The sequence below is a fragment of the Trachinotus anak genome, unplaced genomic scaffold (genome assembly GCF_046630095.1).
Source record: "Trachinotus anak isolate AG129_WGS33_773 ecotype Australia unplaced genomic scaffold, CSIRO_AGI_Tana_v1 ptg000002l, whole genome shotgun sequence".
In the NCBI taxonomy this organism is placed as follows: domain Eukaryota; kingdom Metazoa; phylum Chordata; class Actinopteri; order Carangiformes; family Carangidae; genus Trachinotus; species Trachinotus anak.
The window spans coordinates 3,875,670-3,893,601 of NW_027273853.1; the positions used below are offsets into that span (position 1 = coordinate 3,875,670).

A 17,932-nucleotide genomic window follows, 5' to 3' on the forward strand; every position below is an offset into this window, starting at 1 on the left:
TATACTTCATTAGTACAGCACCACCTTTTATATTACAGTGCATCACAGCGCTTCACTTTTTCCACATTTTGTTATGTTACAGCCTTATTCCAAAATGTTACAAACAGGTTCCTGTTGCCATGGCGCCGCGGATGGCTGCCTCGGTGTGTTGCTGCGCACTCTTTTGCCTTATTTTCTTTGTAAATTCAGTTTTCTGCTTTGGTTTCCGGAGCTCTTTCACCAGAGAAGAGCTCATTAACATCAGAGAAACAACTCCAGTGGATCTTTTTCCACCTTTCTCGACTCTCCTGTGGGATTATTAGACATTTTGGTCAGAGGTCACTGACCGTTGCTCTCGCAGTGAAACGCCGGAGGAGAGGAAAACGTGCTGGTGCGCTTGCGCGTCTCCGCCGGCGCGGACTCCGCACACCTCTCCCAGGTATCTTTCTCTCCAAGGTGCGTTCACTGCCCAGCAAGCTGGATGAACTTCAGCTACTGGTGCAGAAGAACAGAGACTTTTCCTCATCTTCCGGTCTGTGCTTCACGTTCCGGCTTCCAGCTCTTCAGAGCGGATCGCGACACAGAGCTGTCCGGCAAAACCAAAGGTGGAGGAATGTGTTTTTATGCTAACAGTGGCTGGTGCAGAGACGTGACAGTGATGCTGCAGCACTGTTCTCCTGACCTGGAGACTTTCATCATAAACTGCAGGCCCTTCTACTCCCCCCGTGAGTTCACCTCAATCATCCTGGTCGGTGTTTACATCCCACCACAGGCCAACGTGCAGGAGGCACAGCGGGCGCTCGCAGACCAGATACTGTGTGTGGAGCAGACCAACCCGGACTCCGTAGTTATTGTCCTTGGTGACTTTAACAAAGGTAACCTCAGCCACGAACTGCCCAAATACAGACAGTTTGTTAACTGCCCGACCAGAGAGGGGAACACTCTGGACCACTGTTACACCACAATCAGTGGTGCTTATCCCGGGCTGCACTGGGCCACTCTGACCATGTCATGGTCCACCTGATTCCCACATACAGGCAGAAACTAAAACTGTGTAAACCTGTTGTTTACAAGAAAAATAAAGCAATGTAGCTGCTAGTGGCAATTATTGAGGTCTCAGAGAGCATTTCAATACCATATGCATCAATTATTATTGAAATCTTACTGGCAAGACTGAAGCAGGCCTTAAGCCTTGCAGGGTTTTGAACCCCTGACCTTGGTTTTCCCAGAGAAGGTGACTTACTGATTGCGCCACTGGGTAACCATGTGATACAGACAACCATGTGCTAAACTCTTTGAGGCTGATGGTTTTCTCTATGATTTCTTAGTTGAATATACTAGAAGTGGCAGTGACTATCCATCCATCCATCCATTATCTTATTCTGCTAAACAGGGTTGCAGGGGAGGAGGCTGGAGCCAATCCCAGCTGACATTCAGCAAGGGCAGGGTACACCCTGGACAGGTCACCAGACTATCACAGGGCTGACAAACACTCACCAGTCACTTTATTAGGTACACCTTGCTAGTACCAGGTTGGAGCCCTTTTGCCTCTAGAATGGCTGTATTGGTGGTTCTATTCTTTTTGGATATGGCTGAAGGTCTTGAGCAGGCCATTGAGTAGCTGTCCCAGGCTGGTTACTCCTCTCCCAGACCAGGTCGAGAAAGAGAAGGGTTTCTTATTGATTAAAAACATGGGATTGTTTCAGAGGGGGGCATCAGAGGATAGTGAGGAAGTTGTGGTGGAGCATTTCATTTGTTTTCCACCAGGCAGTTCGAGTGGTGTTAATGGTGTTGTTTTTGTAGCAGGTTTTCGTGGATTTATCTATAAATGGGAGGTATTTGATGTTCAGTTCTTATGTTAAATTATTTTCAGTTTCCAGCCATGGTGTGTTGATATTGTTTGTCCAGTGGTGAATGTACAGTAATTGATGTGAAAGGAAATAAAGAAGCATCTACTGGGGTGACATAGGGTGGCACTGGCCACCCCTAAAAATTGCCTTGTCACCCCAGCTGCCACCCCAGTTTTGGGCGATCTATTTCAAATGAATAGTTATGGCTGGTTGGAATGAGAGTGAAATCTGATGTCCAAGTGCAGGAGAATGCACAGAGAGGTAAGGCTCCCTGTAGACTTGACCCCCTCAACGTCACAGTTCATGACTTTGGATGTATTTAACGGTAGTCGGCAGACTGTATGGTGGTGGAATGAGGTGTGAGCAAACAAACAGCCTTTCCACAGTGTGCTGTCTGGAGCCTGGAGAGGACACAGGGTTTTTTGTGGCAGGCTCATGCTAAAATAAAAACATCCAATATCAATCTAGACTCACTACCATATAATGAGTAGTAAAACAGCAAAAAACAACAGAAGGTTTTTTTTAGACTTTTCTCTGGATCATCTTTGATACACCTTGATTGGAGTCCACCTGTGGTAAACTCAGCTGATTGGACTCAGATTGTCTATATACCAAAGATTCTTTATTTTACACCGTCACATCATTCTAGAGCACTACGTTCTAGAATCTTTGGCTGCTACTATTTTGACCCTTTGACCCACCCTTACTTGTTGTCCAGCTGCTACAGACACTTCCTACAAAGATTTTACATGGCGGAGCAACATACTTCATTACAAGTCATGTCTATGGGAGCAAAAGGGGGCGGTACTGGTCTGAATAAAGGAGCGTGTCGGAAGACGTAAAGTGTTTAAATCCAATACCTGAATCATCGTTGGTGAAGATCGAATGAGTTGAAAAATAAAAATATAACTTACCCAGCGCTCCTCTATGAATAAATAAATGATCAGACATCTTCATAATTGCACGTCAATTCAGACAGACTGACTGTTATGTGTTCTGAACACATAACAGTTAACAGTTCTGAAATGGTAGGACAGGCAGATTATACCACAACCAAAATAATAATAATAAAACAATTTATTGAGATTAAAGTGAATAAAGAAAGCCATTCAATAAAACATATGACACAAAACGTTAATCGATGATCTCACATTAAAGGCAGTTATTAAAAAAGGTGAGTTTTGATGACACATTAAAAGCTCTTCTTTTAACCTGTTGTCAGTGATTAAATGCAACAAGATACTGTTGGTGGGTGGAAGCTCAGTTGTGAGCCAGAGAATAAGTCTGAGCTTCCACTCAAACACTTGTCTTCCAACTCGAATATGCAACTGCTGAATTCCCAATAAGCTCAAAAACTTAACATACGGTGCCTAAACCTTTTTGTGTGTGTGGGTGTGTGTGTCTCTCTCTCTCTCTCTCTCTCTCTCTGCAGGAGCATGGTACAGCACTGGCAGTCTGACACACCTGCAATCAATCACAATCAAGCTGAAAAACCCTGGTCATTCATCCACTCGTTGCCAGATTGTTTCCCGCTAACCCAGTGTCACCTGCTCCACCTGCTCCTGCCATGCCCCCACCTGTTGCTACAGCGCCGCTCCACCAGGTCTGCCTTCGCCATTCACCTGCACCCTCCACACTGCCACGACATTGTCGGCCACAAGACCCACCTGCCGACACTCCTCTGCTCACCAGCTGGAATCTCATTCCCCCTCAGTTCCCAAAGACTCATCCCCCAAATTCTAGCTACAAAGCATCTTTTATTACATCTCAAACTGCCTGTCCGATTCTGTTTCAGCTTTGGGGCCAAAACTAAACTCTAGCCAAAACTAACGTAACAGTGACCCTGGACTTTGTCCCTGGTCAGCCCACGCTCTGGACAAACCTTTTTAATGGCTCACAAAATGAGCCATTAAAAAACTTTTTCAAATTGAGAAACACCTATCCAGCTTTCCTCAGGTTATCACCTCACCTGAACCCTTGATTACACCAAATAAACTATAGTGTTGATCCAATAGTGGCTGCAGTATTTCTACTGTGTAATAGTTTTATTAGAGAGAAAACTTATGATAAAGGGTGACAATAAAGCAAGACAGGGTTTTTCTTGGGCCCCCAAATCACTAAATTTTGCCCTAGTACTAGTAGCAACAGTCTTCCTGGCAACAGGCTAATTTCAGCTAGACCGTAGCTACAGCAGGTTGAGGACTACAGGGCCAGATTTATCATGGTAACAGTTTTTGTGTCATTAAACCCAGAAAAGATCTGACTGGTGGTTAGTTTCTAAGCTAATCAAACAAAACACAGTAAGTCGTCATATTAACGTCTCATTGATAGTTGTGCAACTGTTAACTTCCTCGTTTGCCACTGATATGGCTAAAGTTCTAAAGGGAACCCATCTGCTAAATGAAGAAAGGTCAAAGGTCACTGTGACCTCACAAAACACATTTTTGGCTATAACTATTTTTTTTTATATCCAAATGGTCAAAGGTCAACATCACTCTGACATCATCATGTTCTGGCCATTATTCACTGTCGTACATCAGGAAGGGGAGGTTGTGATCATATTTCTGACAACTTGGCTGGTTGGCAACCCTGAGGTTGTTATTCTAGTTTCTTTTAATTTTAGGTGGAAATGAAGCTAAAATACATAATTTATTATTATTAATTTACAGTGCTATGATTCTACATACAAATTTAATTTTCCTTTTCTGAGGGAAAGAGGAAATTCTTTGTATGTTGAGGGATTTGAGCAGAAGTAAGTTTCACTTTGACTGTAAGGTGGTGTAATGTTCAATCTGCACTTTTCAAGAATTTATAAAAAGAAAGCTCAGTTCCGTTTTTGCCCTTTTCTTCTTATAACACACAGTTTTAGGTATTGAATTACATAAGAATGGTAAATACTTGACAGATTTTGAAAGTTCTACTTCTCCTGGAAAAAGGGTGTAAATTATTTACACATAGGGCATTTTTTGACACACTTATTGACAAAAATAGACAAAAAAGACCAGGTGTTCTAATAAATATATCTATTATTATGGTGCTAAAAGGGTTAAGTATGTTTGGATGTCTGAATATTCAAATGTTTCTAATGACAAATCCGATGCTTTTATCTTGAAGTCCACCTTACGTATTTCCGGTCTTATGCTGATGCCCTTGACAGAGCTTGGAGATGGACAAGGTGACGTACCGCCTCCTTCCTGTCAGAGGGTGGCGCTGTTGGTCAAATAAAAAAAGTATTTAAAAAAAGTATGCATAAAGTTGTAGCCTATAGCTGAACCCACATCAGTTAGAGGTTATTTGTCAGTTTAACACCACTGTGCTTATGCACCAGCAAATTGGCCTCACATATTATTACTCAAAATCTTGTCTGAATCAACATAATCAATACTATACTATTTTATATTATATTATATTCTAATTGTTTTAAATTAGTGTTTAATTGAAGCACTACCAGCGACACCCATCCAACCTGCCGACATAAACTGTGAATGTAATGAACTGCGTGCAGCTTCAACCTCCTGATGATCCAACACAAGGTTTAGGACTGAATCCTCATACACACACATGGATATACACTCTTTATCAGAAACACCTGTACATCTGCTTATCCATGTAATTATACAATCAGGCAACCTTGTGGCAGCAGTGCAATATATAAAATCATACACATACAGGTCAGGAGCTGCAGTCATCAAAGTGAGGAAAAAATCTTGTTGCCCTACCTAGTATTAGTATGTTGTGTATGTTCAGAGACTAATGCTTCCTTCTTTACTTTTCAGTGGTGGCTTCATACCTGGTGAGAAGTGGTAATGTGAGGAACGTCCAGCAAATCCAGAAGTAGCTTGGTGTTGGTAACTATGGATTTATACATCTGTTTGTATGTCATCATCGCTACAACACACTGATAAACAGATCAGGGCTCCTGAAGGTCTTTTTTGTTTTCAACAGTGTTTTGAAGATTTCATGTTGTGTACAGGAAATTACTCTAAATAGAATTAAGGGAAATTAGAGTAGGAGAATAAATAAATAGATAGTAATAATAATTAAGGTAAGATAATTAAGAAAAAATAATATATATCTATGTACATACATATATACACATAGATAAAATAAATCTTTGCTGGTGAGCTTCCTATGACGGCACATTGTCCACCGGTGAAGTCAATGATGGAGATGGTGATTGTGTTCCTGCTAAGTCAGGTAGTGGAGAGGTCTTGACAGGAGGGGGTGCTCCTTTCATCCCTGCAGAGAGAGTTGCAAACTGCTGTGGAGAGACACCAACAAGTCAAACACAAAGGTATGATGGAGCAGGAGGAGAGTGGGAGGATGGAGGAGGATAAGTGTGACAATAATCGGGAGGGGCTCTTCTCTGCTGTTTTTTTTTTTTCAAATTTAAATCTTACTTATTCAGTTTAAACATCGGTTGTTCCTCCTTAATGGCACACACCACGTTTCTCACCTGTTCCACTCCACATTAACGTACAACTTATAGCTTTTAAGTGAACACATCAACAGTGCTTTTCTAAGCACAAAAGGTCACAACTGCACACAGTAAAACAATGTCCATAAACATGTCTCCAGGTGATCTATATCTGTTTGTAGCTGTGGGAGAATTTACAGATTTACAAAATGTGGGGGCAAGATTCTGCAGAATACAAATTTAAGACCCGATGACTGTGATCACCAGCAGAAATCTATTTTCTTATACCCAGATCCAGATGAGATTCTCAGTGACCTCTGAATCCATAACAAAGCAAAATCTAAATAATTCAGTTCAGGTTCATCTGAGTTGATGTCAGTAAATCTTAGATTGGGATCTTGTGCTTTTATGCTGAAAGTCTAATTGAAACTTTATATATTAGTAGACCAGAATAAGTGGTTTTTACAGTTTATATAGTAATATTACAGTGAGGAATTGTACTTAAAACCTCAGTAATTATTATGTCTGTGAAGGTCATGGCAGTGGAGATGCTTGAGGTTGTAAAGACGTTCCACTTCTCATCTGAGAAGCTTCTTCTGTTCTAGCTGACTAGTGGGGAGTTCCAGGTATTTAACCTCCTGTGGGATCGTTAACACCTTGAGAGTCGTTGATTCAATGAGGTGACAAAAAGTTGTTCAAATTATATTTTTATTAACTGTGATGAGACAAGATTCAAATACGTTTTTACTTGGAGCAAGAGAAGAAAGCTGTCATCAGAATCTGGGCGAATGTAAACACTCACAAAAACAGGAGCAGTGGCTTAAAATTATCCGTGACATTTTTGCACTCATTCACCTCTTCCTGCTCACTATCCAGGGAGTTCTATGTACAGAACTACATAGTGAGCTCGTCGGTAAAATGAAAGAACACTTTCAGACACTACATGGGTAATTTTCTCTGCGCTGTTTTCTTTCTTTCAGCACAGGCTGACAGTTTTTAACAAAGCCAGTTTCTAGTAAACAACCAGAGAATGGATTTTTTGCTGAGTGTAAATGTAATCCTAGAAACTTATGACAGGTTTCCAAATGACAGGTGACAGGTTCTGTCAAGTATCTGTTACACCATTTAAAGACAGATACTCACTCCCAGCTCAGTGTTGACCTCAACCCATCAACACAGCAGTGATGTGGAGGAGATGTGGAGATCTCTTTATTTAATCTCTACTATGTCATTTAATGGTGAAATGACTTTGGCTAAATGTCCTACATCATTATGAATAATGTTTACTAAGTAAGTAAACCAGTGTTTCCGCTGATGTGACATTAGCTACACACTGAGATTTTATAAATGCAGAAAACACCACAGCAGCAGGACTTCTACAGGGGTTTTATTTAAGTATAAATACATGTCAGATTGACTTGATGTTAGATTCTGATCAAACTAAGCAGAACATATAGAAATGCAGCAGTATGTAGATATGATGCTGTTTGCTTTATTTACTGTTGAATATCTCCACTGTGGGCAGCAGCTGACTGTTTGATGGCTGACACAGCAGTGAGGATCAGACCTGTGAGCAGATTTATCCTGACCCACAGAGCTGGGGCATGATGAGCAGCTGTGTAGCTGCACACAGGTCAGACTGCAGGATACTTACTGTGGTTTAGCTCCTGCTATCAGCAGCACCTGGATACACTCCGGGCTACCTGAGCACATCAAACTGAAAACATATAAAGGTAATACTGAGGCTGCTGAAGCACTGTGTTGAACCTGTGCACCATGACCCACATGGGGGCGGCAGTGACAGTTCTCCCAGGTGCTCTTGCTCTTGTATTCTCTTCACCTGTTTCTGATGGGCGAGTCAGACGAGGGTCATGTGACACATTTATTTTGTGTCAGGTGTACTCATAACTTTCATGTTACTCTACTTAACCCACTTTGAGAAGAGTGAATGGATTGGTATTCATCTCAATAATACGAATGTTAATGTTAATTTGACTTAAAAATTCAAATATATAATATATCAAATGACTTGGTTATGACACATCATTTTGTTTGTCTTTAATAAACATAAGCATAAACATTCAGGTTCAGGTTCAGATTTACTTTATTTGTACCCGTAGGTAAACTTGATGTGCAGTTAAAAAGTGTGCAAGGCATCCATGACACACAGTTTTGGCCTCCACAGAAAGCACAGTGCAGTCTGATAAAACAGTTCAAACAGGTAAAGTGCTCCTGTGCTGATCAGGATGCTAAAATCTTCTATTAATTATCAATAAAACATTTGACATACAACATAAAATAAGTAAAATGCATAAAAGTAATAGCTCCAGAAAGATTGTGCAAATTGTACAAACAGCACAGCTTGTTCATCAGTGTGATTGCAGCTGGAATAAAGCTGATTTTTATAACGCATAGTTCTACACCTTGGGACTAGGAATCTTTGTCCAGAGCGGAGAAGCTGAAACTCTTTGTGCACTGTGCAGAGGGTGCAGGAATCAGATATCTGCTGTACCTGTCTAGTGTACAGGGATGCCAGGTTCAGCTGGGACTCCCCAGTCAGCTTGCTGGACCATGTCACAACTTGATTAAATGAGTTCCTGTTCTTTGCAGAAAGGCCTCCAAACCATGACAACAAGGAAATAGATAAATGATCTTCAGGGCTCATTTCACAAAGAGAGGCACTAGCTTCAAAGCCCTTTTAGTAAAAAGACCTCAGAGGTGTAGTACTGATGATTGATCCTAAAAGACACTTCTTTTATCTGATTAGTAATCTAAACTTTTGTCTTAAGACTCTCACTGCAGATAAGGAAAATACTAATATTAAACGACTACGTCAAGTACACTTTCCTGATTATATCACATGCTGTACCTATACTACTGTATATTTTTACACTGTGGTATTTAGGGCTGCAGCTAATGATTATTTTCATTATCAATTAATCTGCCATTTATTACCTTACTCAGCGGTCCTTTTCTCTGCAAAATGCCACAAAATATTGATGAATGCCCCATGTAATGTCTCAGAGGCCGAGGTGACATGGTGACACCCGTTGTCTTATCTGACCAGCAAAGATATTCAGTTAATGAAAAGCCTCAAATCCTCATATTGGAGAAGTTAGAAATATTTGTTTTATTCATTATTATCAAAATAGCGGCTGATTCATTATCTACTGGTTGACTGATGGATGAATCAGCTGATTGTTGCAGCTATACATGATATCAGTAGTTGTACTAGTAAAGGACCTGAATACTTCCTCCACCGCTGGATCTTTGTACAGTCTGTGGAATTTTCCTGATGAATTCTTGATTTAATTAATTACATATTCTGAAGTGTGAAAACTACACTCATATGAGTGTATGGTTTAACCTGCATCACCTACTTATTCTTTTAGATCCTTACAAAATAAAAGTGTCCTCTGCCATCATTACTCTTTCTTATAAAATGTGCACATCACACTTGTTATGACGTCATCTCGCAGCCGGTGCTCTGGAGAGGGCGTGGCTTGCTGACGCATTGCGGCTTCCTCCCCGGTGCGTAAACGGAGCCGAGAGGAGCGAGGCACGGCGGCGCGCACGTGTGTGTGTGTGTGTGTGTGCGTGTGCGTGTGCGTGTGCGCGGCCACTTAGCGGCAGGAGCGGCGGCGGCAGCGGCGGCAGTGTGCGTGTTGACTGCAGCCGGAGCTGAAGTGTCCGGGCCGAGCTGCGCAGAGATGCGGCGCACGTAAACGCGACATGCGGACCCACCGCCTCACCTTCCCGCTGGTATCATGGTCCACACACCGCCGAGACCTTTTTTCTGCGTTTGTTTAGAAATGGCGGCGCTGAAGTCGAGGTGAGCAGCTGCGTTGCTCGGGGAGTGCGCACTTTTTTCTCGCTGTTTTGCAAGGAGCAAGCAGCCCACACAGATAAATCCGTTTTTTTTTATTGTGAGAGGAGTCATGACGACGGGGCAGGATGAAAGCTCAGTCCGTGTGGCACTGAGGTAAGTCACGAACGTGTCTCTTAATTCTCCATCAGCCGGTAAATGCGGGTCTGTGTCTTAATTACCCGGGGCCACCTGTCAGTCAGCGCGGCGGGCGTAGCCAACACTCACAGGTCAACAGCAGCATCTGCTAACACACACACACACACACACACACACACACTGTATCTATAAATTATCAGCCTCATTTCATTTTAGCGCGGTGACCCAGTTCCAGCCGGGCACCTCCCGATGCTGCCACCGGCTTATAAGGACACATTCTCGGTCTGTCTCTGGTCCCCCTGGGTTTGGAGCTGCAGTTTCCCAAAGTGTGATGCACACTGTGTTTTCCCTGTGTGGGAATACAAAGCATCACACTCATTGCACAGGTGCACACACACGGGCTGTGTCCTCCACTCCGGCATGCATTTGGAGGGATGATGCCTATTGTGAGGGCTGAGCTGTCCCAGAGAGAAAGACAGAGAGGGTGGGAGAAAGACAATCGGCCTGTTTTTCTCCAAGAGCCTGGCCTGTCCTCAAAGCCTCCTGCAGAGAGACAGCTAATCGATGAAAGAGGAGCTTCACTGACAGCCAGGTTTCAAGGAAAGGACAGTGGGCCGCTTCAGTGCAGCTCCTGTAACACTGTCAAGTCTGCTCTTTGTTCAGAGACATTTAGTCCACAGCCCAGACTTTTTTTTTTCAGCACAGAGACAGAATCAGGCTTTCTGTCCTCCAAATTCATGCACTTGATGTGTGCTGCTGTGCTGAAGGAGGCCACTCCCACCCAACTGGTGAGGTGGCACAGTGACATAATGGGAAGCCAGTCTCTCTGTGTCCCTCAGTCAAGGCCATTCGGAGATCATAATAGAAATGATAAGTAATGGCTGAGTTGCTGCACACATCTCATCTCTTTCCTCTGTGTGTGTGTGTGTGTGTGTTTTCCATCTTGTCCGTGCATGCATTCGCTAATTTGTGCCTAATACTCATCCTCATGCGCACTTGTTCGCAAAAGTGCATCATCATTGTGTGTGAGGAGCATGTTTGTCCACAGCTTCCTGATTCCAGTTCCCATTCTGAAGGTGGAAACTCCACAGTTTGATGCTGCTGGTGATGCAGCTGACGTTTGGGGGCTGACTTTGTTGTTCGGTGGTAGGTTTGTTGTTTTACTGCAGGAAAGGCACCCAATGTGGAGACATGTACAGTAAAGCTTTTACTGTGGAAAATAATAGAGTGAGGAAAAATGTAATCAGCAAATGTTAAATATTGGTGTCAGGCCTTGATAATTAAAGAGGAGTCGCTTTCTTTCTTTGTGTCTGAGATGCCATTTTGTAAGGCAAGGCAACTTTAGACACAAAGGCAATTCAAAGTGCTTTACAGCAGCGTGGACTCACATAAAAATATAACATTAAGATGACAATGAATTAGCATTTAAAAACAATAAAAACTGGTTTTAATGAATAAAAAACGTCATTTTAATATAATATATTAAAAACAAACGATTGCACAAGATTAATAAGATGTGTATGTGAATTATTGGTATAGTAACGTTTTACAGTTCCAGCAGAGGATTCAACACTCACACAGGGAGAAATTCATCACAAGAGGCTGAGACACTGACAGTAGGTTTCAGTTTGTTTTGAGGATGGACATAAGTCATCTGAGGATGCACACAGTCATCAGGTCCAACTGAAGCACAGCAGAACATATACAGAAGATGAGGGTGAAGGTGCAGAACTTAATAACAACAGAAAATACCTGTGTGACCAGTGTAACAGAGTGTCTGAGTGTTGATTTCCATCCTCCCACCCCCCAGTCCAGTGGAGGATCTGCGTTTGGTTAGTCACTCTGAAGCTGCAGGCAAAACCCTCTGAGTAACCAGAAGAATAACAACACCTGTACTGATGTAAATTTCCCTGCAACGAAGACTGGCTTACTGTGAAAGTTCAGTTTATGTTGAGATTGCAGTTGTGTTTAACTGTGTAAATGTTTTTGCACTGAACTGAAATTGGGGCTGCAACTGAATGATTATTTTGAGTTATCAGTTAATCTGTTAATTATGTTCTCAATTAGTTGTTTGGTCTATGAAATGTGAGAAAATAGTGAGAAATGACCATCATGATTCCTAAAGCCTGAGGCGTTGGCAAATTCAAATTAAGCGGATGTTGACATATTTCATGTTTCATGAAACCAGCTATAAACCTGTATTCTAGTGCAGGCCTGTGACATCATCAGTCCGTGTACCTGAGCGCTCACCTGGCTCAGCTGTTGTTTCCTTGTCACCTTTTCCTGCTCCTGATGATGGTTCTGAAGTAAACCCCAAAGCTTGAAAAAAAACTCCCAGCATGCCTCTGTGCTTTCCTGGAGTAATTCCATCCTTTTTTCTGTTAATACATTTTTATACTTTTACACATTTTTATCAACAGTTAGATGGTTTTCATGAAAAAAAAAAAATCTTACAAAATTGACTCACAGTGATTCATCAGTTACTCTACCTGCCAGTTTATTAAAACTAAAGCAGTCGAATACAACAATAAATCCTCCGTCATGAAGGTTATAATGATCAGTTTTGACAGTTGTTTTGCAGAGGTGTGTATTCAGTTGGATGATCATTGTGGAGGTTGCAGTTTGTGGAGCTGTGTTGTGTTATACAGAGAGGTGTTTCTGTTATTCAGCCCATCTCGATGAAATGGAGAGGGCAAAATAGATACAAACCCCTGTTACACATAAAACGCAAACGCCTGTCACCTGTCGAGCAGATTCAACGATAATGAAACATTATCACCTTTGTGAAGGTTGGATTTTTTTTTTTTGGCAGGAGTGCTGAGATAGACTGGCTCAGTTTCAGCCTGATGAACCAGATAAACTGGCAACAGAGCCGATGTTACAGTGCATCACAACAACACCGCAAATGACTCAATTACAGCCTTACTGTAAAAGTGTGGACAGCGTTCATCCAGTGAGAGGTGGATATTTTCTGCTCTGGTTCCAGGAAGTAAAATTACAGCTCTGATGTTAGCACATTGCATTTCAATTTGTCAAAAGCAGTTGTTTCCAAAAGCGAAGCAGAAATGCAGAGTTAATCTGTCTCAGTAAAAAAAAAAAACATGGGGTCATTTTAGGCCTCAGACCTCTGCTGATAATCTACAGTTTTAAAGACCAGTGTTTTCCCCTCTGTGACACGCAGCTCAGAGATGGGTCTGCATGTTTTAACTGCTACCAACTGGTAGAATAGACTGTTGACACGTCTCACCGTGCACGTGTACAACCAGTTCAGATCGGGTGTGACGGCTCATTCTTTCAGCTGCTTGAACTCCAAATAAAGCCGACTAGCTCCCAGATACACGGCTGCACTCGCTCCTCACTGCACAGGAGCTGCAGTGTGTCAACATAATGACTCAAATGTAAATGTCATGGAAAAAGTTTTGAGCTTATCTGAGAGACCAGCAACTCCAAGGTGCAGTTTAAGCCTGAAGTCCTGATCGTTTACTACCTTTTTTTTTTTTTTTTTTATGCAGGGTGGTTTACAGGACTGAGGGGTCCGGTGGAGGTTGTTTAATCGGTTTAAGTTAATCTCAACGCAGGCGGCCCTGTTCTCTCAAAACATTTGCTTTTAATGTGCTTTTTGCTTCAGTTACATGTGATTACTCATGCACAGAGAGGCTGAGCACTGAGAAAGAGGTACACCTCTGTGGCTACAGTATACAGATTGTACTTTAGGCCGCTTATTTGCACAGTGCAAGACGTCACAATAGCTTGTCCTGAATGGAAGGTGCGCATTGAGGGGAAGGGCTTAGGTGGAACTGAGGACTTGTTGAACCTGCCTGCTGGAGCGATCACTGCTGCACAACAAGCACACGGCAGCTATCATTTATTTTCAAGCTGGTGACAGATGAGCAGTGAGGATCAAAGAGAGAGGGAGTGATTTATCTGCTCTAAAAACTGTTAGTGCGACAGTTTAGCTGCTGTTGCCAAACTCATTAACCACTGAGTAACAGGAAGCAGCCTGCAAAATCAGAAAATTCAGGCTGTTTTTCTTCTCCTCCTGCAGGAACTTGTTGATTTTGATGCTCAGTTGAAGGACAGAACAATGACGATAATGACATTAAATAGGTCCCTATAAACCTCTTAAGGCTTCAGTTACAGGCGCACTTTAATGTCGTGACGTGGAGGCATGCACCGACTTGTATAAGTCTCTAAACCTGAGCCCCAGGTGGCAGCTCCTGAGCCAGCCGTAGAGACGGGGTTAACTGTGGGAGGAAAAGCTTGTTAAAATGAGCTGTACAATTAGAGCAGATATCTACTGTAGCCTAAAGATCCAGAACAGGCCTTAACTCCGCTGACAAGAGACAACAGCTGACAATAGCTGTGGGGGTTTACAGTGCAAACAGAGGCTGGGGGCCTCTCAACTGAGAACATGGGTGAATAGACATCACTCCCCCCAAAGCTGTGGCTGTTTTTAAGGAGCAGGTTTGAATGTAGCAGGCTAACTTTGAATGTTAAACTCAGAAAAGGTTAAGTTTTTGTCAAGATTTACCTATAAAATCTTACAATATGAGAACAAAACATGAGATTTTGTCAAGATTTCTATCCTAAAGTTCACACTTTGTAACATGGAAAGTGTAACAGTGAAATACTCCTTTGGGCACAAAGCAGCAATACATGGGCAGGGCCAGTGCGGGACTGGCAGAGGACCAGTGGGAGCTCAGATATGGGACATTCAGATGCGTGTTCATCACCCATGGCAGCACCAAGCAAACACAAAGGCCCCGACGGGGTCTAAAGCCTCTCCAGACCTCGCGCTTTGTTCACATCCACTGAGCCAAGTGAGTGTGTCAGGAGTTAGCCGCTGACCCACGGTCCTGTGAATCTGTGTGTCTGAGAGTGTGTAAGTGTGTGTGGGTCTCTATTTCCTCCCTTTGTCGTGACTGTGAGTCCAGTGTCATATTTATACCCAGCTGTGCTGTCACAGTTTCACACTTTCACACCCTGGGAGCTTCTTTAGGATGATAACTGTGTTAAACACCTGCTGATGGGAGGAGGCGGGAACATGTGTTCTGTCAGTCCTGATGAAACATTACACACACAGTGTCTGCTTCATGTCGCCACGAAAACTCTGCATGAACTGAGCAAACGTGTCTCATCAGTGTATGATTGTACAGCAGTGTGTGATATTTTTTGATTATTTTTAGGTTATTTTAACTGTAGTAGAGCTGAAACCACAAGTAACCGACAACTTGATCAATTAAATTGTTTTTCTAAAACTTAATTAATGAACATTATCTAGTTTCACCTCCTCAAATGTGAATTTTTCTTTGGGTTGTGCTGATGTAAACTGTAAATCCATTAATTAGGAAATCTATAAACTAATAATTATAATAATAATAATAATAATAATAATAATAATAATAATAATAATAATAATAAACTTTATTTATACAGCCCCTCTTCAAACATTTTACCGTTTTTAATAGTTGCTGAGAGATGACCGTATCCATGACGACTGTGTGAGTCGAGGAGAACGTTTATTAGTCTGCTTCATTTGCATTGCATCATGGAACAACTCTCCGAACAGTGTGATCAGCAGCAGAGGCGGCCATGTTGAGCTGGTGAATAACAGTGTTTGTGGGGACAGTACAGTGATGGAAGCGGATCAGGTGTGGGAGTCAACAGCAGGAACCACTGTTGATGGTTGTGTTATGTGCTCTGCCACCAGGGAGTCTGCCTCACTCTTTGTGTCTTTGTCTGGAGCAATGAGTGCCATCATCATCATCATCATCATCATCATCATCATCATCATCATCATCATCATCATCGTCGTCGTTCTCCTCCTGACTCTGTGTCAGAGAGGTGGCCTGAGGGCCTCACATTGCGCTGTACTACTTCTCTGCACACGTCTTTTTAAGTGTTAGCCAAAGTGTTAAAGTGCTAGCCAAGTCACACACACAGAAGCTATGAATAACACCTAGTTTGCCTGTAGAAGTAGCTGACGGAGGAGAGTGTGTTTCCAACACGGCCCCGCTTTGAATAGACTCAGCTCATTACACAGTAACACAGCTGACCTCGCATCATTTGTATTTGTGGTGCTGCCGGCGTTACACTCCGGCTGCCAGCCAGTGTGACTTTATAGTGTTCAGGCTGCTCATTGTGATCGACTTGTATGCAACAGGTAACTGAGTCTATAAAACAGTGACGATCCTTTCACAGGCATCCAGAGCCTGAGGTGACATTTGGTCCACAACCCAAACATATTCAGTTTGCAAAGCTACAAAACAGAAAAAAGCAACAAACTCTCACATTTGAGAAATTTGTGAATGTTTGAATTTTTGCCTGATAACTGACTGAAATTATTAATTAATTATCAACTTTGTTAGTTTACCTTCTGTTAACCAGCTGATCAGTTCATTTAAGGCGTGTTTCAGCCCTTACGCCTGCATTTCCAAATTTATGATGGTCTGAAAAAAAATTAATCTGCAACAGTTTTGATAATAGATCAGTGGTTTAAGTCAGTTATCAAGCAAAGATGCCAAATATGCTTGGTTTCAGCTTCTCGGATGTAAAGAGTGGATATTTTTTATGTTTTGTATCATTGTAAAATGAATATGTTTGGGACTCTGACAAAACAAAAAGATTTGAAGTCTTTTTACACTTTTTATAGACTAAAGGACAATAAAAATAATTATCAATAGGTTATTTCATAATGAAAATAGAAAGGGAAGTTCTGCAGCAGCAATGATCACATTATCTGCAGTAAATGACTGTGTTATGGTGACAGGCTGCTCGGTGTTACGGATACATTCCCAGTGTTTAGCCTTAATGACCTCCTTCCAGACAGAAGTCTCCTCCATTCCAAGACAACGCTAAGCATAGCCTCCCCCAGTTTCCCCCAGAATAGCTCCCTGACTGGCCGCAGCATTGCTGGAAGACCTCAGTTATCTATATCGCCAGCTCTCAGGAGTCAGCACATTTCAGCCAGACGCATCTGCACCAGTGCAGAGAGCCTGCGACTGCACCACATGTGGACACGTTCATGCTCCCTCCCCCCTCCCTCTCCATTTTGGAGCTCTTAGGATACAAGCTGGTCATGCAAAGTAGATTGGATGTAATTATAGAGTAGCTTACATGTACACACCACACCCACTGCAAATATGTTCTTCCCTCTGCTGTGGCAGTCACATTTTACTCATTTTTTTTGTCATTGTCTTCCTCCTTCAGTTTCCTCTCCAGACTCCGACACAGCTTGGCCTGATGTCGGCCTCCTCCTCTCTGTGCAGACCTGTCCAGTTAAGGGCTCGGCTAAAATGGATCAGGTCTAAATGTGGAACTCGTGCCACAAATAGGATGTGGATGTAACTTAACTTCTATCATCAAACTGCCAGCAGATCATCACAAATAGGCCTCAGACAGTCACAAATAGCCGTGTTTGCATAGAGAGCTGCCACCTTGTTATTTATGTCAAGGGGCTGCAGTTAATGTGAGCCGATGTGTTTTCTCTTATCAAGTGAATCAGGTTGTAGGTCATGTCTATAATAGATCAGATGGACGATGCATGTTTAAATAGTAGTTTATTAACAGTGTATGATTGGCCAACTGGAGCTGGTGTAATTCAAACTTTGCTCTCCACTCTCAGACACTGCAGCGTCCAATGGTCATTATTGATCAAACCGTCAATTATTTTTGCAATTAATAGTTTAACCTGTAAAAAGTGAGAAGAGAGTGAAAAATTGC

General features: G+C 42.3%; 1 protein-coding gene across 8 annotated transcripts in view; it reads left to right on the forward strand.

The window, feature by feature from the left end:
• Window positions 1-9,764: 9,764 nt before the first annotated feature.
• The window catches only part of LOC139628780 (kinesin-like protein KIF21A), a 65,760-nt gene continuing 57,592 nt past the window's right edge, over window positions 9,765-17,932 (forward strand). For 4 of the 8 annotated variants that reach the window (XM_071490858.1, XM_071490866.1, XM_071490872.1 and 1 more), the window contains exon 1: window positions 9,766-10,228. In XM_071490858.1, coding sequence (XP_071346959.1) covers window positions 10,185-10,228 — 44 coding nt within the window. In that variant the 5' untranslated portion in view covers window positions 9,766-10,184. Of the gene's footprint in view, window positions 10,229-17,932 lie in introns of all 8 variants that reach the window. The other 4 variants (XM_071490833.1, XM_071490841.1, XM_071490849.1 and 1 more) reach the window with 2 other exon arrangements.